The sequence below is a fragment of the Mytilus galloprovincialis genome, chromosome 12 (assembly GCF_965363235.1).
Source record: "Mytilus galloprovincialis chromosome 12, xbMytGall1.hap1.1, whole genome shotgun sequence".
Classification (NCBI taxonomy): domain Eukaryota; kingdom Metazoa; phylum Mollusca; class Bivalvia; order Mytilida; family Mytilidae; genus Mytilus; species Mytilus galloprovincialis.
Window position 1 is genome coordinate 48,023,227 of NC_134849.1, and position 22,316 is coordinate 48,045,542.

Sequence of the window (22,316 nt, forward strand, 5' to 3'; positions counted from 1 at the left end):
CCAATCTATAGTAATGATATTGATTTAAACTGGATGTATACCAGTTACAACGGTATTCCAGTGCTGTATTTCCTATCACGATTTTCTTGACAGAGGGTTGCTGCTCGCAAGGAAGCTTTTAAACCAAGAGTTCCAAAGTGTTGAAGTTGCAATCATCAGCTGGTTGGTCGTTATGGAACATCCTTTACAAATGACAGTGGATATGTTCCAAATGTCATAACTACAATCCCGACCCTCTTTACCCGAATGTGACCTACCAAATAAAACTTATTACCGGATGTGTGCTAACATGGTTAACACGATTGGTGCAACATTTTGAACAGGATCTTCTTATCCTTCAGTAGCACCTGATATCCCCCAAATTTTAATGGGATTCGGTTTGCTCAGTCTTTGGTTTTCTATGTTGTGTCTTCTGTACTTTTGTTTGTCTGTTTGTCTTTTGTCTTATTTAGCCATGAGGGGTCAGTTTATTTTTGACTTATGACTTTGAAGGTTTTTTTTATATCTTTCGCTTCTAACTTTTTAGCTCACCTGGCCCGAAGGGCCAAGTGAGCTTTTTCCATCACTTTGCGTCCGTCGTCCGTCGTCTGTCGTCTGTCGTCCGTCGTCGTCCGTCGTCGTTAACTTTTACAAAAATCTTCTCCTCTGAAACTACTGGGCCAAATTAATCCAAACTTGGCCACAATCATCATTGGGGTATCTAGTTTAAAAAATGTGTCCGGTGACCCGGCCAACTAACCAAGATGGCCGCCACGTCTGAAAATAGAACATAGTGGTGAAATGAAGTTTTTGGCTTATAACTCAACAACCAAAGCATTTAGAGCAAATCTGACGGGGTAATATTGTTCATCAGGTCAAGATTTATCTGCCCTGAAATTTTCAGATGAATCGGACAACCTGTTGTTGGGTTGCTGCCCCTGAATTGGTAATTTTAAGGAAATTTTGCTGTTTTTGGTTATTATCTTGAACATTATTATAGATAGAGATAAACTGTAAACAGCAATAATGTTCAGCAAAGTAAGATTTACAAATAAGTCAAATGACCGAAATGGTCAGTTGACCCCTTTAGGAGTTATTGCCCTTTATAGTCAATTTTTAACCATGTTTCGTGAATCTTAGTAATCTTTTACAAAATCTTCTTCTCTGAAACTACTTGGCCAAATTAATTCAAACTTTGCCACAATCATCTTTGGGGTATCTAGTTTAAAATTTGTGTCCGGTGACCCGGCCTACCAACCAAGATGGCCGCCACAGCTAAAAATAGAACAGGGGTAAAATGCAGCTTTTGGGTTATAACTCAAAAACCAAAGCATTTAGAGCAAATCTGCCATGGTGTAAAATTGTTAATCAGGTCAAGATCTATCTGCCCTGAAATTTACAGACCAATCGGACAACCCTTTGTTGGGTTGCTGCCCCTGAATTGGTAATTTTAAGGACATTTTGCTGTTTTTGGTTATTATCTTGAATATTATTATAAATAGAGATAAACTGTAAACAGCAATAATGTACAGCAAAGTAAGACCTAAAGAGAATTCAACATGACCAAAATGGTCAATTGACCCCCTAAGGAGTTATTGCCCTTTATATAGTCATTTTTTAACAATTTTCACAAAATTTGTAAAATTTTACTAACATTTTCCACTGTAACTACTGGGCCAAGTTCATTATAGATAGAGATAATTGTGAGCAGCAAGAATGTTCAGTAAAGTAAGATCTACAAACACATCACCATCACCAAACCACAATGTTGTCTTGAATCCATCTGTGTCCTTTGTTTAATATTCACATAGACTAAGGTGAGCGACACAGGCTCTTTAGAGCCTCTAGTTTAGTTTAATTTTAACAATGTAAAAGTAAATATTGAAATCAAAGTTATTTCGTTTGCTTCAATGTTGCCGTCTTCCTGTTACATTAGTGTTTTATTATATGTTTGGTTGTTCATTATGACTTAGATAAATGATCAAAATTTGTGAGACCCTATTCGCTCTCTGTATCGTATGATTTAGCAGTTAGAACGAATATGCAGCTTCAATGCACTACGTCGGTTTGTTTAGACGTTGTCTTTATATTTGTTTTCGTATAAATTTATCATTATACTTTATCTTTAGTATTGCTTCCGGAAAAAAAAACACCTTTTTTTTTTTAAATCAGTGTATTTACGCTTATTAGTTCTGCAGCGATGTAATAAAGGGTGATTAAATATTGATTATAGAAATATTAGTTTATTGGTTTGTATAAATCCGATTTAATTTTTCAACTGAACAATCAACTTGTACGTGGAGTTGAAGGAACTGCATTTAAAGATTAAAAGATTAAAGTTTTTTTTAAAAGAAGACCGTTACCTGTAGTTGCTTGGTGTTAAGAAAGGGAAATTTATTGATTAATAATTTATCAACCACGTGGATGTTAATTTCTCTCTAAGGATGGCATTGATCGGGTATGGAGCCGATAGTTAAAGGTAGGACAATTATAACGTATTTCTTATTTTACGGTTAAAGAAAATTATTGTAGTTTAATTGAACAATTAATACTTTATTAGAAACACTATATTCTTTGTTGCTATGACTGTATGTGTAAGGATTGATAAAATCTCAGAGGTAAAGTTAAAAAAACAATGAATTTAATGTTATAAATTCTTACAGTTTTGTTATTTGATATATCATATGCATTTTTTGGAATCAAGTTCTCTAGTGCAACGTTTCATCAGCATTATATATCATCTAAATTCCAATATTAGGGAGAAAAAGTGCTAAATGTTTGTTATTAATTTTCAGTAAACATGATAACTCATATGTTTTGATATTTTATTAGTTTTCTCCCTCGTTTGATTGTATATTGTGCTTTCTGTATAATATATTTGCAAAACTGACCAACAGTTGATGCGAAACACGTGTCCTTTACATCATGTTCTCCTTTTTCTTGATCCTGTATCTTCAGCTGTCTAAAGCATATAATGTTTTTATTATAAATAAATTTGAAGTAAAGATATATATATATAACTTGAAATTGACAATTGAGCCCTTTATTGGTATATTACGACAACCCGATGTAAGGACCATAAGTGACAACTTAATTTGTACTGCACTCGATCGTAAAGAAATCTTCTAACGTTACTACACTAACCTTTTAAAAGTATTTCTTTTAATTATATTCAAATGACACATTGTGACTGTATTTACATTTGATTTTAAGAAGTAAATGACCTCATATCCCTTTTTCGTCTAGTGATGCATCGACGGTCGTTGAAGTTTTTTTTTTTTTTTTTTTTTTGTTTTGTTTCAACTTACCGTATTCTTAAAAATTGTTCTATGATATCAACTGTACCGAATTGAGATTATTACTGAAAAATTTGTGGTTGCACCCTTAAATGTTGGAACTTTATCTTATTATAAATAATACTTGAACGGTTCTAGTTGGGTTAACAAAAATAGTTTGTGTCACTAATTTAAAAGTATTAATATATCCTAAAATATTAATATGATATTAAGATAATCTTACATCATTCATTTTGTGTTTTTGTAAGATGTTTTCTATCATAAGAAAAAGCAAGATTTTTCTTAATCTGGCGACGAATTGTTCATATTCTAAATTCTTTTATCTTTATCATATTAATATATTATGTTTTTGATGAAAGACACGGTCGCCATGATCCACATCTATACAAGAGAACACAAAGATAAGTCTCTACTCACATACTTAGTTGTAATAATTGTATTTCTGCTCAGTATAAAATAGCAAAAAGACATTTAAAGTATTTCAGAAGAAATTGGCTGCTCATCAAACTTCACTAGAAGAACATTACGACATAATGGCAAACATTGTCGAGTTACAAATGCAGTAGAAAGCTTATTCGTTAAAGCAATACATTTTTTTAGTCATTTTTCAAAACGATTTTTTCTCAATAAAAATAATATGTAGTACAGTTGCACAAAAGAAAATAGAATCTACTTCATACATGAGTCTAAAACTTATGGTATATAGAAAATACAGTTTTATTTCAACAGTGTATGTTTCATTGACTAATTTACATCTCCGTGTACTTATTTCCCTATTCGTTTGATGTTTTACAGAGAAGGTTATTGGTTAATTGCATAATATCCTCTCTCAGGTATATGGATAAGGGATGATCTTAAGTATGCCAGGTATGCTTGTTTTTCGTACATATCTGAAATTCATAGCGCAAACGAATTTGCCTACTTGACTGTCAGTTGTAGCGTATAATTTTCTTTACTAGTAACGATGAAAACATTTCCTCAGATGAATAGAAACTATGATAACTTTCAGTTCAAGCTCAGAAACTTTGAATTTGAAATCATTCTGATTTGACTGTTCATTTATAATGTTTTATAGACACCTCAATTTATGTGACGCTGGACAAAGTATTGAGGCTGAGCTCATCTATATGATTCACCTTCATTAGAGATAGACATCTGAATAATTTTACCCCACTAAGATACCCTTCTACTATGCTTCATTTGTTATTTATAATAATAAAAAAAAGTATCTTTCAGTATACATTGCCTTTCTCTGTCGTATTGAAAATAGACAAACTCGTATAATATGTTGGACTATCTACTACAAAAGGTCTTAACCGAAAAGCCAAAACAAACTTTTAAAAGTCAACTTTCTGTAATTAAAATACTTGTTACCTTAGTTATACAGCCTATACTTTGCTACAGGTGTTTTCATGAATGTAATTTTTAAATACTTGTTTGAATATTTGTGGTTATGATGAAGCAAGTATTGTTAGAGGTTAACACTTTGTGCTAATCGGATAAGTGTGAGTTTACAAAAATACTTAAAAGAAACTGTTATTGTATGATTTAATATGAAGGATGTTGGAAGACATAAAAAAAATTAGTGCATAAACAAACTTTTTAATTTTGTAGTTTTTTTTCAAGTCTATTTGTAAAAATGAAATACAGGGTTGTACCAAAATACCGCCGTCTTATCGAGGGCACTGATAAATCACAAGGATTCATTCTATTTCGTTGACACTACATTATCTGAATAAGTAAATTTACTTAACTAACATAAATCATCTTGTGAGATATGCCAACTCATCTAGTAAAACTATGGGTCTTTGTTTGAAAAGTAAAGTATGCTTAAATAGCTTTGGTGTCTTTTGTAAATTGGTTTTTGGTTTTAAAATTGATAAATAATGAACGGGATATATTAAGTTACTGATTTAGAAGCAAGCATTTAAAAATCAACTAATTCATCATCAACCTTTCGGGTATTAAAAAAAATAGGTTTTAACAGTAGTAAGAATACGACATTATCCTGGGACCACTTATGGTTGGATTCTAGCGGGGGAACCGCCGCTACATGTACTGTAAACAATCTTTAAGACTTTCGACGAAACGATTTACCTATATTGATAGGGAGTCAAATACCTTGCTCGGTTTTACTACTGGTGTGATACAAATTTATCCGAAATGTTGTCTGTTATATTTATAACACATGTACCAATGGTCCGAGGTTACCCGAACATAATCAACAATAATTTTGGCTAATTTTGAAAAGCGTTTATTCTTTTTTTTTAAGTTAAGTATCTCTAATTTTAATTTAAAAAAAAAACTTTTTTGAATATGTCTCGTCTTATTAAAACTTATCTTCCAAGACATTGTTTATACCTAAAGCCGTATTTCTTTACTCGCTTAGAAGGATTGTAAAAGCTTCAACACGAGGCCTTAGCATACATATAATATATTAAGCATGTTTTATCTACAAGAAAATTATACATCACAATGGACAAACAAACAACGAAAAGAAAAACCGTGAACGATACAAAAAATTTTAAGGTTGAACAGGTGCTTCTGGACATTTAATTCTGCAAATTCCAACTAAATACTAAAAGTACTTATCCGTTGCATGAACGTATGTGGAGTAGTATTAAAAATTATATCATTCAACAAATAACATTCTGTGTGAACTTTTAAATCGAATTAAGAAGATTTAAAAATTATGTTTTTACTAATTTTGATTCATATTCGAATTAAAAAGCAATCATACTTTAATAGTTTGAAGAGGTTAAAGTGGCACTTTAATGGTTGTTAGTTTCGATCAAAATTGGGGCATTAAAGTCAACTATTCCAGTAGATTTTGCTCCGTTATATAGAAGATATTTAAGTTAAGTTTTGTTTTCTTTTGAAATCTTGGTTATTTAAGGCATGAGTTTAAACCTTTTTTTTTATAAACATTTCTAGAGAAATTTAGTAGTGTATTAATAGACGTAATCGTACAGCGATTTGAGAATTTTTTTTCTAAAAATCCAAATCAAGCAGCTTTATGATGTTATATAATATATACAGTGTGAACAATAAACGTTCAAATATCGTCTGCTATACAAAATAAACCAGGTGAATGTAATACACGAGACGATACTAACATGATAAACGTATCATTAATGCACCTCTTTGTCTTCTTTAAAAGGTTCCTTTTGGTCCATTTATACTTCTTCTTTCTTCAAAATTTGAACATTTAAGGCGACTGTATCAAAATTGTACGGAAGAATACCCGGAGCTATAAAAAATTATTTCAGTGAGACGTCATGATGAAATACAGCTCTACATCTATAATAAGTTATTTAAATAAGCCATCAGTTCGCTACTCAGTTTCAAAATAAAAAGCTTTTCATAATATCATTATATATAGATGGGTGATTAATAAAGAAACCAGAAGAGCGAGAGAAAAAAGATAGGCCAGTTTGCTTGTTTTCGAGATATTAGCAAGTGAAATTTGGACGGGAAAATATTCTCTCTGGATTTTTTTATACCTTTATCATTGAAAAGTTTAAGTTCTCAAAAACTATCAAAAAGTAACAAAGATTTTAGAAAACTTTTATAGATGGTTTACAATTAAATATGTAAAAGATTGATGAAAAGAAAAATGGGGGTTAATGCGCAAATTTTTTTAAGGCATTCAAATGGATAAAACCAAAGGATTCCGAAAATCTGACAAAATCTCCAAAATATGACGAGCGAACATCCTTGATATTAAAATCCTTAAAATTGATGACCATATGAAGTGGTCAATAATCAATATCAATACTCGTGACCTCGTCTAGTATTAAATCACTTGATTTCACTGTTTATTGTTTACGTTCATTTTATTTTTTTAATCTTAAGACCGATTAAAATGCAAATATTCTAATACATAATATGTTACTCAAGGTTGTAAACAAATTATAATGTGTGACGTCATATGTATGATGATAGACCAAAGCCTTGAAATACAGCTATAATTCATTAAGCCATTATAAAGTCTTAAATTAAGTAAAATCAAAATTCGCAATTTATGAATGTTGCCAAACCAATGCATAAGCTGAATTACAAATTTTAAGGAACAATTTTAAAGGAATACGTTATCAAAGAAAACATCTAACTTGCGGGAAATAATTAATTCAATACATACGTTATGTTCCTCTAATATATTTCATGATGGTATAATACTGAACCCCTAACAGCAGGGATTGTGCTTGATATTCATATGATGAAGTCATAATCTTTCAATCAGTTTAATTGAGGTCTGGAGCTGGCATGTCAGTAACTGCTAGTAGTCTGTTGTTATTTATGTATGATTGTCATTTTGTTCATTTTCTCTTGTTTCATATTCTGACATCGGACTCGGACTTATCTAAAGCCCCAGTCCCACTAGACCACGATCACACCACACTCACCGCGATCTAAAATAAATTCAGATCGTGGTGAGGTCGCGGTATGAGCGGCATGAAAATATAAATTTTCGTTGCTTTCACGATGCTACTACGTCCTCATTACGCTTCTACAACGATCCCGCTACGACTATATGACGTTCTCACTGCGCTTATTCTGCGACCTCACTACGCTTATCAAGATCTTTCTACGCTCATCACGTTCTCACTACGACCCCGAGTTAACCGATTGCAACACGATCTTACCACGCTTCTACTGCGATTATAGCACGTTCTTACCACGATTATACTTCGTTCATACCGCAATCTCTCTACGTTTTCAGCAATAACGTCAACATCGTGTTCCATATTAATAAAGTTCCATTCCTTATATTTCTGATTAATACGTAGATTTCTATGAAACAAAACAACGCTAGCCATGCCATCAAAATCTACTAGAACACGTGGGTGTGGTGGTAGGAGTTGATGATAGGCAAATGGAGCTCTGATAGTAACGAATCCTGATCCAGCAGAGATGTCGGACCGACCAATCAAAACCTAAATTACAACCTTTGCTGGTCCATCAAGCTCAAATGACGATATTTTAGTTAACGATAGCAGAGATGAAACAGATGTGTCAATAGATATAGGAAGATGTGGTATGAGTGCCAATGAGACAACTTTCCATCCAAGTCACAATTTATAAAAGTAAACCATTATAGGTCAAGGTACGGTCTTCAACATGTAGCCTAGGCTCACACCGAACAGCAAGCTATATAAAGGGCCCCAAACTAGTAGTTTTACTAGTGTAAAACCATTCAAACGGGAAAACCAACGGTCTAATCTATATAAAAACGAGAAGCATGGTTGAGCCGTTAGAGAAATGGCTAGAAGTACTAATTACATACAGAGAAACAAAACCTGGAGAGATTTGATATATTTTATGTGAAAATGACAATGAGAATGATGGTCGTAGTATGAACGTAGTGAGGTCGTAAGAAGAGCGTGATGAGGACGGCAAGGGCGTGCTAGAATCGTAACTGTGGTCTTGAATAGCGTGGTGTAAACGTGGTATGGTCGTAGTGGAAGCGTAGTTGGGTCGCGGTGAGAACGTAATGGTCGTAGTGAGGTCGTAATAACGTCGCTGTGAGATCGTAGCGCAGTCTCTCCGAATAGAATCACGCTTTCACTACGCTCTCGCTACGATGGTACAGCGACCTTTGCGATCTTAACACGACCTTACTGCGCTCTCACTACGCCTCTACTACGACCTGATTTCACTACGACCGCACCACGATTGTTTTGAACATGTTCAAAGTTGGCCATGATCATCACGATCTTGAAAAGCTCACCACGACCGTGATACGACCTTACTGCGATCTACACGATCGTACTACGATCATCAAAATTTGCATTTTTTTCACAGATCGTAGTGCGATCGTGGCCTAGTGGGACTGGGGTATTAAACTGAGTTTTACTGTGCGTATTGTTGTGAGTTTGTTTTTCTACATTGGCTAGAGGTAAAAGGGAGGGGCCCGGGGGGGGGGGGGGTTGAAATCTAAAAAAAAACATGTTAAACCCCGCCGCAGTTTTTCAAATGTCCCAAAAGGAGTCTCTGGACTTTGTTAGTCTGGTACGATTTTTACATTTAGTTTCTTGTGTATAATTCGGAGTTTATTATGACGTCCATTATCACTGAACTAGTATGCATATTTGTTTAAGGGTCAGCTGAAGGACGCCTCCGGGTGCGGGAGTTTTTAGCAACATTGAAGACCCATTGGTGGTCTTCGGCTGTTGTGTGCTTCATGGTCGGGTTGTTGTCGCTTTGACACATTCCATATTTCCATTCTCAATTTTATTTTATTTTCATATAACGAGTAAATTTGCACCATTTAAAATTTACGTTTTTGGGGTGTTTCATAAAATCTGTGCTTGTCAGTATATCATTAACTATTCTTGTGGGTATTTCATAAAACTGTCTTTTTGGGATGTTTCATAAAACTGTGCTTGTCAGTATTTCATAAAACTGAGTAATTGGGGTGATTCATAAAAACTGTACTTGTTGGTATATCATTAACTATGCTTGTGGGTATTTCATAAAACTGAGTTTTTGGGGTGTTTCATAAAATCTGTGCTTGTCAGTATATCATTAACTATGCTTGTGGGTATTTCATAAAAGTTTTTTGGGTGTTTCATAAAACTGATTTATTTGGGGTGTTTCTTAAAAACTGTGCTTGTTGGTATTTCATAGAAACTGTGCTTGTGAGCATTTCATAAAACTGAGTATTTGGGTTTTTCATAAAAAATGTGCTTATGAGTATTTCATTAAACTGAGTATTGGGGTATTTAATAAAATCTGTGCTTGTCGGTATATCATTAACTATGCTTGTGGGTATTTCATAAAACTGAGTTTTTATGGTGTTTCATAAAAACTGTGCTTGTGAGTATTTCATAAAACTGAGTTTTTGGGGTATTTTATAAAAACTGTGCTTGTGAGTATTTCATTTAACTGAGTTTTGGGGTATTTCCTAAAATCTGTGCTTGTTGGTATTTCATAAAAACTGCGCTTGTTGGTATTTCATTAAAACTGTGCTTGTGAGTTTTTTTTATAAAACCTGAGTTTATGGACATTTCATAAAATCTTTGTTTATGGATATTTCATAAAATCTGTGCTTGTGAGTATTTAATAAAACTGAGTTTTGGGGTATATTTCATAAAACTGAGTTTTGGGGTATATTTCATAAAAACTGACTTGGCCATATTTCATAAACTGTGTTTTTGTGTATTTCATTAAAAAAAACTGTGATCATGCGAAATACAGAAAACAATACAAAGAATGAGAGCTAGAAAGATGACTGTGTACACATATGCATGGATTTAAACTTTAATTAATCAATAAATCAATTGTCTTGATACAGAATTGGTAAAAATCAAATCAGACATATATACACGACATCACTAAGATGAAGTTACTAAATCTGGAAAGTTTAGATGAAAATGCTATTTGTACAGTTTACAAAAACAAAAATCTTTATCAAACATTTATCGAATGTATCTCTTGTTATGCTGTTATTATATTTTGATATACTTGTACGTTGTCTTATCTGTTGCTGGGTAATCATTTCACACTTTGCTTCTAGTATTCTCATTTGGGAAGTTGTTTTAATGAAATACTTAGAACTTCTTTAACCGTTATATTGATCTGTTTCCAAGGAGTGAACGTTATGATAACTTGTTGTGTCAAAGATTGCCATTACTTACCAAAATAAATAAACTAATTAAAGTTGAACGTTCAATTGTAATGTGAAACATATTTGACAACTTTAAAATTAACAGACGAAGAGTACAGAGAGTTTAACTGATAGTTTGAAGTGGCTTTTGAACAGGTATACGTTTAAATCATCATTGTTAGGTTGGATGTTATTTAGTGTCATCGTGTCTTATAATGATAAATCATTTCTTATCAAAAATATTTAGTCCAGATTTTAATGGATTTGACAGACACAGAAAGCTAATTGTCAAAAATCAATTTAATATTGAAGAATGAGTAAATAGTAATCTTTATATAGTAAAAATAAGTCAATGACTGACAAACAATAATAAAAGTATGACAATAAGTAATAAAAGAAAATACAATTTAGTAATAAAACAAGTACATCTGTTATTGTGCAAAGTTATCAGTGGTGTATAAACAGAGCTGAGATACAGAGTAGTGCAGACCATTACTGCTAGAGAGTGAAACATAGGTCTTTGCATTACTAGATTGTATATTCTTCTAGGCAACATATGTCTGTACATTACTAGATTGTATATTCTTTTAGGCAACATATGTCTGTGCATTTCCTAGACTGTTTATTATTCTAGGCAACATTTGTATGTGCATTACTAGATTGTATATTATTCTAGGCAACATATGTCTTTGCATTACTAGATTGTATATTCTTCTGAGCAACATATGTCTGTGCATTTCCTAGATTGTATATTATTCTAGGCAACATATGTCTGTGCATTACTAGATTGTATATTATTCTAGGCAACATATGTCTGTGCATTACTAGATTGTATATTATTCTAGGCAACATATGTCTATGCATTACTAGATTGCATATTCTTCGCAACATATGTCTGTGCATTACTAGATTGTATTTCATTCTAGGCAACATATGTCTGTGCATTACTAGATTGTATATTCTTCTAGGCAACATATGTCTGTGCATTACTAGATTGTATATTCTTCTGAGCAACATATGTCTGTGCATTACTAGATTGTATATTCTTCTAGGCAACATATGTCTGTGCATTTCCTAGATTGTATATTATTCTAGGCAACATAGGTATGTGTATTACTAGATTGCATATTCTTCTAGGCAACATATGTCTGTGCATTACTAGATTTTATATTATTCTAGGCAACATATGTCTGTGCATTACTAGATTGCATATTCTTCTAGGCAACATATGTCTTTGCATTACTAGATTGTATATTATTCTAGGCAACATATGTCTGTGCATTACTAGATTGTATATTATTCTAGGCAACATAGGTCTGTGCATTACTAGATTGCATATTCTTCGCAACATATGTCGGTGCATTACTAGATTGTATATTCTTCTCGGCAACATATGTCTGTGCATTACTAGATTGTATATTATTCTAGGCAACATAGCTAGGTCTGTGTATTACTAGATTGCATATTCTCCGCAACATATGTCTGTGCATTACTAGATTGTATATTATTCTAGGCAACATATGTCTATGCATTACTAGATTGTATATTATTCTAGGCCACATATGTCTGTGCATTACTAGATTGTATATTCTTCTTTAAATACAGGGGTTTTTTCGCATTTATAAATTCATGTTACCAGTTAAGTGTTAAATCTACAAAAGTGACATGAATGAGCACCTTTGGTTTCTAAGTTACTATGTTTTATTGAGTTACATTTGAAAAGCACAGTAAAAATATATGTATACCTTTAATCTATGTTTCTGTCTGAGATTATGTCTTGTGTCTTCAAGCCATAAGTATTTTATCGAAACGTCTGCACTTTTCTCCATATAGTATTTTTTTTACGTTTTTTTCAGTCTGTATTTGGAATCTTTAAACAACAATGTGCACTACAAGTTCAGAAAGGAAAGATATTTCGACAACATATATTCACCTCGTATCTCAAATCTAGTTTACTGCAAAAATTATGTCCATGTGATATTTATCCCAAGTTCGATATTTCCCGTAATCTAAAAAGTGGAATAATTGCGTGACAGTATTATATCGTGCATATGAGGCATGTCGTCTTAGTAATATCAATATATCTAATTCCTTAGGCATGTTAGAATAAACATTTAAAATTTATCTTCATCAGCCACCCCACAGACCCAATTAACAGAAAGGATTTCCGTATGCATATTGAGATAAGATAAGTATCTAAAATCTGTCTGCCTCAGAAACCCCACAGATCAAAGAAAGGAAATACTAAACAAGTTTGAGAGATTTGTCTTAAAGCAGTATAACGATTAAAGACTTAAGTTAATATTTTTTGCATGAAAGGTTACAAGTTAAGTTAAAATAAAACAATGACAAAGGACGTACCAGAAGCTTGTGTACTCATGTGTCTATGGTTTTCGTTTAATTTTTAGAAGAGCGGGCACTAAGATGTACAACAGTTTAATGACTAGAGTAATTTGACGATAAATATAAAAAAGAAAGTTTAAGGGTTAAACAGTACATGTCTATCATTTTGCACAGTACACGATTAATAATGGCCTTATATCACGAATTCTTAGTTCTTAATTGTTCTTAAAAAGATTTGAGGTTAGCTGTACCGGTTTTGGTACGTGATATTATCGACACAGAAAGAGTCCATTCATAGCACCTTTAACAATTTATTGTAAGTCTAAGTCAACCAAGAAATTAACTGTTATTCATACAGAAACTTCTCTTTTCTTATGCACTTTTGGTCAGTCGAGTAGGTTTCTGATATCCATCCCGTGTACTTGAACAAATACTACAGGACTTTTGCGCTTTTTTACCTGTAAAACGATAGGACAATTGCACTTCAAATTCTATGGACATTTGCGCTTTTTACCTATATATAAGAGAACTTAGATGTTCAAAACTTGCAGACTATCTGACAGAAAATTTGACAATTGAATCACGATTTACTTGACTCTTACTGCTATGTTCATCTTTTTTGAAGAGTATCATTGAACGACAGTCGGTGAATTACGTTATATTGATAAACAGGCACCCTATTCAACAACTGAGAAAGAGAAACTTGATTTTTGTATTTGAAATGTTGACGACAAAACAGTCAGAAGAGATAACAAGAGCGAAATATTTTCACTCCTTAGGCTTCATATATTTAGCGAAAACTGACCTGTGATGACTGGGCGTGTTTTAAGTCTTTAGAATGTTTACTTTTAGCTGTATATATAAGCTTTTAAACATATAGCAAAGTGCTATGACCTGAATGTATCTGAATGTACTATGAAATACACTGTAAAATATTTTTAAACTGCCAGGTCAAGCCTGCCGGTCCAAAGCCGGTATAAAAGAGGAGGTAAGTGATTATTCCAAATATTGCAAAAGCTCAAATGTCCTATGTAAAAAGCGCAAATGTCCCGCGCCGACATAAGCATTATCATAACAGTGTGATGTTGAGGCCTAAACAGTTATATCTACGGTTTGACTTTGCTTTTGTAGAAGGCCGTTAAGTTGATTTATAGTAACTTACATTTGTAAATCAACTTCTTTTGTTCGCTGGTACGTTGTAGTTGTATCATTAGTAATCCTACCACATGTCCTTATTCTTATATTAACTTTTTTTATACTTCACGTCTGCGTTTGCAGTTATGTCAACTGAATTCAAATGAAACGGTTACATCATTCGAAAATTCAAAACTGAAAAACTGTGGAATTATTTCATTTCAAATCGTAATAAAATAAGGAATTATTAAACATTTTCGTGTCATTTTAAATAAAACAATATGATAAAACTGTATCATGTTAATCAAAATGGATCAAATGTTTTGTGAGACATTAAACAGACAATCTCGAACGTCGTGTCATATCGATAAGCTGTATATCGAAAAAAATAAATGGATAATAATAAAAAAAAATTTGCTGTTTTGAAAAATAGGAAAAATCTAGTTCAATCTAGTAAATATCTGAGACTAATCAAGTATCTAAATGGGAAAGACAGCTTCAAATAAAATCAAAGGAATGTTCTCACATCGCATGATATTATATATGTATTGTGAATATGTCTAATCTGATGTGTTTGAAAATAAACAATTCATAGAAAATTGTCCTTACTTTTCCTTCCTATCTGCTGATTATTTCAACCGCATAAATTATAGTTATTTTCTAAAAAGTACGTTTTATCTTGATATTGAGACAATTAAAGATGTGTTCTTTACGTTGCTAATGGTTAAGTATACTGCTTGAAAAATCAAGAATGTCGCTCATGAATTCTTAATCAAACAACACCTATGAAAATGTAATCAAACCTTATAAGCGTAAACTTATAAATTATGCATAAGTCACGAATTCGTTCTTTACTGGATATTCTTCTCAGAAGCAGGTTTGAGTTTTTTTTCTATATTGCACCCATAACTATACCATATGTTTCAATGTCATTGTAACATCTGCAGAGGATCAAGTTATTGTCTTCTAATGTTTTCGTCAAACGACATTTCTGTTTTCCTCTTTATAGATGTTTAATCTTATGGGATAATATACAAACGATGATGCATTATTTATATGTGAATCTGATGTTTCGGAAAAACGAGTTAAATTTTTCCATATTTAGAACAAAATACGCTACTCGGATTTTAACTAAAATAAATCTTCTTTTTTTCCGTATATGTTCCTTGCCTTGACGGTTATTTTTTTCCCACATACTCGTTAATAACGTTTGCATTCTCATTACAGTTGTACTTTTCACGAACAAAACCTATTGTATATCGTAATCTATCAATGATTGTTACATCTTAAATACTTCTCGCCGTGTGAAATTAAAATCACAAAATTAATATTTGAACTATTGTGAATGTACAAAAATGTATACCCCAATACCTAATGAGATTTTAACTGTGATTGCCTATTTTTATATGAAAGAAAATGTAACGACGGTCTACTCTCTCCTCATAATGATATATTTAAAATGCAATTAGTTAATATATTTATATCAAGTTTGATTGAAATTCGATGTTAAAGTAAAAACCCATTTCGTTTATATAAGAAAGAATGAGTTGATACAGTATATGAATTGTACAACTTTTAATGATTTCACATATTAAGACAAGGTTCTTACAAAAGCTAAACTTCATGATATTTCTTTCAAAAAGTAATCAACAGTTTTCCCATGTAAAGTCAACACTTTTAAGCATTGAAGCGAAATAAAAATGTGAGATAACTAGATTGGTACAACATAAGATGAAATCAAGGGTGGTTTCTACATATTGTGTGTTGTAGCCTTCTTAAAATCAAGGATTTGTATCTTACTATACAAATCCTTGTTAAAATATAGCAATGAATTTTCATCATTATTTAAATCCGAAGTTTTTGGTAATTTATACGAAACTTTCAACGTCAATCAATATTAGATAAGTTTATTATGCACTTTACATTCTTGTTTTGACTTGTCATCATCTAGAATTGTATTTCTCTGGAATATATCATCAGTGTAGTAAACTGAGGATGTTACAAAAAATAAGTTCGTTTTAAAGGTTTGATTATTCTCATACGTATTTGTTTATTTACACATCAAACTCTTGTAAATTAAAAAATGAAATACATATTATGGATTATAATTAATATACACAATTTATAATTAATATACACAATTTATAATTAATATACATAATTCATAATTAATATACACGATTTATAATTAATGCATTTTTATTTCTCATGACATATGTTGGTTAATCTATTAATAGTAGTTAACTGTAGATTTATATAATCATTTCTAATGTATTCTACAATCACTGTTTGGATGTGATATTTTCTAACGTAAGTTATTCTACTTATATATTGAAAATCGATTGATTGATTATAATCATTTATAATTAATGAAAGAATCTCGATCATTGTTAACAATCTGAAGCAGATTAATAATCTTTTGATTATATACCAATCAGTACAAGACGTAAAACATTTTTTTTTTCAAAACGAGACTTCATAGTTTATGGGACTGGACATTGATTCAGCTAACATCTATGAAACTCTCATTCTTGTTAACGCTTGAATGTTTATGGTTAAACATATAACAACAAATATTTATCAGAGTACCTAAAAAGAGAATTTAACATAAGGATGACCTTCTCTTTATATATACATGTATATAATTAGAAATGTAAATGCGCAAAATGGCAATATCAGTAGGTCAACTACAGATTATGATTAACATATAATTTACGATTGGTAGGTCAATATCTTTTAGGGCCTATAATATGTTAATGCGAAGTAAATTAAGAGTACACTTCAAATGATTTATACTTCTAGTTGAATTTTCTTAAAAACAAACATTTATCTATTTAATTTCCCTAGTTCTTTGTAAATAATTTGTCGATCTTTTACTAAATCTTTTAAATATCTATGGTCAAGTTAAAACGTTTTTTTTAACTTATTATGAATAAAAAGAAACACAAAAGACATCTAGAATTCTACGTACTAAGTATAATATATGGTATTTCTGAATAAATTCAACTGACACTTTTAAAGATTTGGCAATGGTTTTGTAACTTACAAAACCATTAGCACATTGCAACTGACAACTATTGAACGGTAACAGGCACATGTAAGATTAACACATAACAAAAGACAACCACTGCATTAGGCACATGAAACATTATCATATAACAAAAAGACAACCATTGAACGGTAACAGGCACATGAGCAGATAACAAATTTAAAGACAACCACTGCATTTAGCGGTAACAGGCACATGAAACATTAGTATATAACAAATTTAAAGACAACCACTGCATTGAACGGTAACAGGCACATGAAACATTAGCATATAACAAATTTAAAGACAACCACTGCATTGAACGGTAACAGGCACATGAAACATTAGCATATAACAAATTTAAAGACAACCACTGCATTGAACGGTAACATGAACATGAAACATTGCCATGTAACAAAAGACAACCATTACCAGGCAAATAAAACATTAGCATATAACAAAAGACAAGAAAACTATTGACAACCATTGAACGATGACAGGCACATGAACCATTAACATTAAATTATAACAAAAGACAACCATTGATCGGTAACTTGTGAATTATCAAATTTAAAAAGAAAACATTAAATTCCGAACATGGAACACTTCAGGATTCGGTCTCTCTAGAAAATGAATATCAAAGTAGTTATTGAGGAGAATGAATTTGATGGTGTGTATGTATTTTTTTTTTTTATTTCTGGTATATCTCTCTCTGAAGATAACGTGAAAATCATACATATACTATTCATTTATTAATCTTAAAAGTAACTAAGTCTATTAGTAAAGTCTTTGTTTCATACTGACAATGCAAATTCAACCTGCTCACTATCAGTCAAATTGTCGGAAGGAGACGATAAATGACTGACCCGTGTTGAGACGATAAATGACTGACCCGTGTTAAGAGAGAGCAATATATGATTTTAAAATTAGTTGGACGTAATTAATTACTTATCATATAATTTTTTTTTATACAGGACTATGTTCTTCTCATTTATTTCATTATAGTATGATACTAAACCCTAACGGAAAGGATTGTACTTGATTGCATATGATGAAGACATACTTTTTAAATCAGTTTTATTGAGGTATGGAGTTGACATGTTAGCTGGGGTTCGTGTTGTTTATTCTTTCGTTTTCTATGTTGCGTCATGTGTGCTGTTGTTTGTTTGTCTTTTTCATTTTTTACCATGGCGTTGTCAGTTTGTTTTAGATTTATGAGTTTGACTGTCCCTTTGGTATCTTTCGTCCCTCTTTTAGTAAATGTTACATGTAGTAGTCCTTTGTTTTATTGTCATTTTGGTTAGTTTCTTTTGATACCTATTCTGACATTTGACTCGGTCTTCGTTTAAACTGAGTTTTACTGTCCGTATTGCTGTGTGTTTCTTTATTCTACAATGACTAAAGTATTTAGGTAGGGTTGAGATCTCACAAAACATGTTTAACCCCACCACATGTGTGCGCCTGTTTCAAGTCAGGAGCCTCTGGTCTTCATAAGTCTTGTATGTTCTTTTTTAATTTTAATAAAATTGAGAAAGGAAATGGGGAATGTGTCAAAGTGAAAACAACCCGACCATAGAGCAGACAACAGCCGAAGGCCACCAATGGGTCCTCAATGTAGCGAGTTTCATTTACACTGAATTTTGGGTTCCTGGCGTGTGATAGATAAATACAGAATGTGGTGGGGTTAAAAAAAAACAACATGAAAGCGTATACCCTTAACGGTAAAAATTTCAAAATTTGAGAAAACAAAAGTCGCGTGTATCTTTTTTTTTTTGGGGGGGGGGGAGGGGACAAGGGAATAACTGTGATGTTCAGTCTTTTTTTTTTTCTAATGACCAATTTTAAAATGACTAATCTGAACTTTTCTTTTAATTTTATGAAATCCTCATTGTCTCAACTAAAATGATCTGTTAACCCATGAATAAATTTCCAGGTTATAACTTAATAAACTAAATATATTCATTATTTTTAAGCAAATATAAGAATTAACAACATTTCTGTGCATGGAAACAATTGCTACAATATTTAATTTGTTGTGTTTATGTTTATCTAGTCGCCAAGAAATTATCAATTAATAAATCATTACTCCTCTGAAATTAGTGTTACGTTCGTTTTACCCTTTGTTTATGTTTTATGTTTCGTTATTTAGCATCATTTAATTCTTCAAAATAAGAGACAGATTTCTCAGAAATACTTTGATGAATCCGTTAAAATAATTAAGAAGTACAAAAGTGTCATCCGACTACAGCAGTCTTCCAAGGTCTCTTAAGTATGTTTGACAGACACACATCACTTAGATAAGACAGTCAACGTGGGAGAGATCCGTTTGCGCCAAAAATGCGTCCTTTTGCGCCACAACTTTTTTCTCTAATGATACGTTTGCGCCACCTGTTTTAAAATTACATGGTATCATTTGCGCCAAAAATTAAACATGCGATTGCATGCACCAATTAAAAGAAAAATGACTTCCCTCCTCCTTTATTCGGACTTGGAACCGTCAGTTTACACGGAAAATGTTTCCTTTTCTGAAACATACTTTATTCTTATTGCTTCTGAATGGGTACTTCCTAATTTAATGTATGTAGTAACTTGTAACTTCATTTTATTGTCCAAAAATACAAAAAAGAATGAAGGATGAAATTCTAAGACAGTTCATAATAATTCTTCGTGAAATGCTCCATTTATTGTACATCTTGCGGTAGATAGAGTTTCAGTCCATACGGATGGTGGGAACAAAGCACGGTGTCATCAACATATGTGGCTAAAACATAATCAGCTAAAGCTTCTGTTTTCTTCTCTTTTTGGCATATCTTGTATTAAATATTCAGCAAAGCAATAAGTTTTAGTCTCTCTCTCTGTATATGGACTGTCTACTGCATTTCAATTCATTTCTCTCAAGATGCTCATCTTCATCGTGTAATATCTCCGATCATATGATACTTTTTAAGCCAAAAATAAGAATAAGTAGTAATCATTAATATTTATGATAGATATGTGTACAGGTAAATTTGCGCAAATGAGTTCCAATTATTGGCGCAAATGATACATTTGGAAAACAAAATTTGGCGTAACTGATACCCCTGAAAAACAGTAGTTGTCGCAAAAGGACTGCTGCCGTCAACGTTGACTCTGTCGGACCTGTTTTGTTTACTATGATAACATTAGATTGATTACACTAGCTTGGTAGAATAAAATGTCTTCACCTTTTCAAATTTAATACGTCAAAAGAAACTCATTAAGTATGTATTAAAACATGTAATTGAACAATTGAAGTTTAAATCGGTTTAAAACGATTATGGCACATCAAACACACATAAAACGATAAAATTTGTTGTTCAGATACTTCCAGAAAATATTAAACATAAACAAAAGTAACCTCATCACACAAAAAGCAATTTCATTAAATGGATTAAACGATGTTTGAAAAGAAACTACTTGCATTAAGAAGATAATCAGAAATTCGATTAATTGGAAACACATTTATCGACACCAACACGGAACCTGCTTTGACATAAGGCAATAAACAACATAAACCATACATTGATTCATAACAAAAACAACAGAAGTTTATGGTAACACTTTTAAGATGTCTAATATTTTATACTTTTTAAACATTGATTAAATTGAATTTCACAATTCTAATAAACTGTCTTCTTCAGTGTACACAATGTATTAACGTGTTTTTCTTATTTTCTTTTAGATGAGTAGTTGATTTTAAACAACATAATGTATTCTGATAAAGTGAAAATTAACGAGAAACCAAATCGACTTAAATTACGTCATGGAGACGCAATCATTCGATCGGAGTATAACGATGGTGTTCTACGTAATAACAACAGAGCTAATAATAGACTGGACGGTCAGATGAAAATGTTTGACAAAGCACAACGAATGATATTGAAAGACTTGGGGAAAGAAGCACAGATAATACGCTCTAAAATGACTTCGACGTCACCACGACATTCCATTTCCACCAATCATATCGCCTCCTATAGCGTCCATGGAAAATCGTCATATACAATAAAAGCACAACATAAAAATAACACACCACGAGAGATTACAAACAATTGTACATTCAAATCTCTTTCTGATAGAAGTATGTATTCTCTTGCAAAAGAGGCACAGCGTCGGAATGCAGCAAGAGCCGCACGAGTCAAACCAATTAACGACGATGCCTTAATCGAAAATGTAAACAACGAAAGACTTAGAGTGCCACTTCTAGGGAACAAATACGAAGACAGTACTACGCCAAGAAATGAACACAGAACTGATTCAAAGCTTAATACATTTACAGCTCGATATGACAGAAAAACAGAGTCCGTTTTCTCTGAAACTCATCGGTCAAATCAAATGTCTGCAAACACACCTTACAAAAGTGGAGTGAACAGTTCATTAGCAGAAAGTGCAAACACACCTCACAAAGGTGGAGTTAATAGTTCATTAGCAGAAAGCAATAGAATGACATCTGCAGGACATATGAGTTTTATTGAAATACTACAAAAAGCTGAAGAAGCGAAAGCAAAGGGATTGAAAGTTGAAGATCATGTTCCGCGTCCGAGAACTCCTGAACTTCTCTCTGATTACGGCAGTGACGATTTAAACTTGCGAGAACCTAAACGTAAACATTCTTTTGGTCATATTGGGATTACACCAAAATCTACATATATTTCACATCAAATGTAAGCTTTTCTTATTTGCGAAAATTTCTTTATAATTTTTAGGAAACAAGAACAGTATTATAGAATAAAAACACAGATACACCCAGACACAAACACATATTAATGTTGTTGCCAAAAAGCCTTTTTATTATTATAATTGTGACAAAACCCTAAGCGCTCTCAGTGTTTGTATCATCGAATATACAACGTTTCTCAAATATACATATTAATCAATTGTTTGTTAGATTTTAATAAAAAAAAAAAAGAGA

At 32.1% G+C, this 22,316-nt stretch overlaps 1 protein-coding gene across 3 annotated transcripts; it reads left to right on the top strand.

Annotated features, from left to right (window-relative positions):
- Positions 1 to 2,291: 2,291 nt before the first annotated feature.
- Positions 2,292 to 22,316, top strand: LOC143054031 (uncharacterized). Of its 3 annotated transcripts, none has more exons than XM_076226880.1 (2): positions 2,292 to 2,458; positions 21,090 to 22,316. In XM_076226880.1, exon 2 carries the CDS (start codon positions 21,116 to 21,118, stop codon positions 22,070 to 22,072), a length of 957 nt encoding a protein of 318 aa, XP_076082995.1. In that variant the 5' UTR covers positions 2,292 to 2,458; positions 21,090 to 21,115; the 3' UTR covers positions 22,073 to 22,316. The 3 variants fall into 3 exon arrangements, with proteins under 3 accessions (XP_076082995.1, XP_076082996.1, XP_076082997.1); XM_076226881.1 differs by lacking the exon at positions 2,292 to 2,458 and adding an exon at positions 15,215 to 15,238; XM_076226882.1 differs by lacking the exon at positions 2,292 to 2,458 and adding an exon at positions 18,393 to 18,474.

What these genes read in the sequence shown, in the direction of transcription:
- LOC143054031 (XM_076226880.1), top strand. Translation starts at nt 21,116, where the DNA reads ATGTATTCTGATAAAGTGAAAATTAACGAGAAACCAAATCGACTTAAA.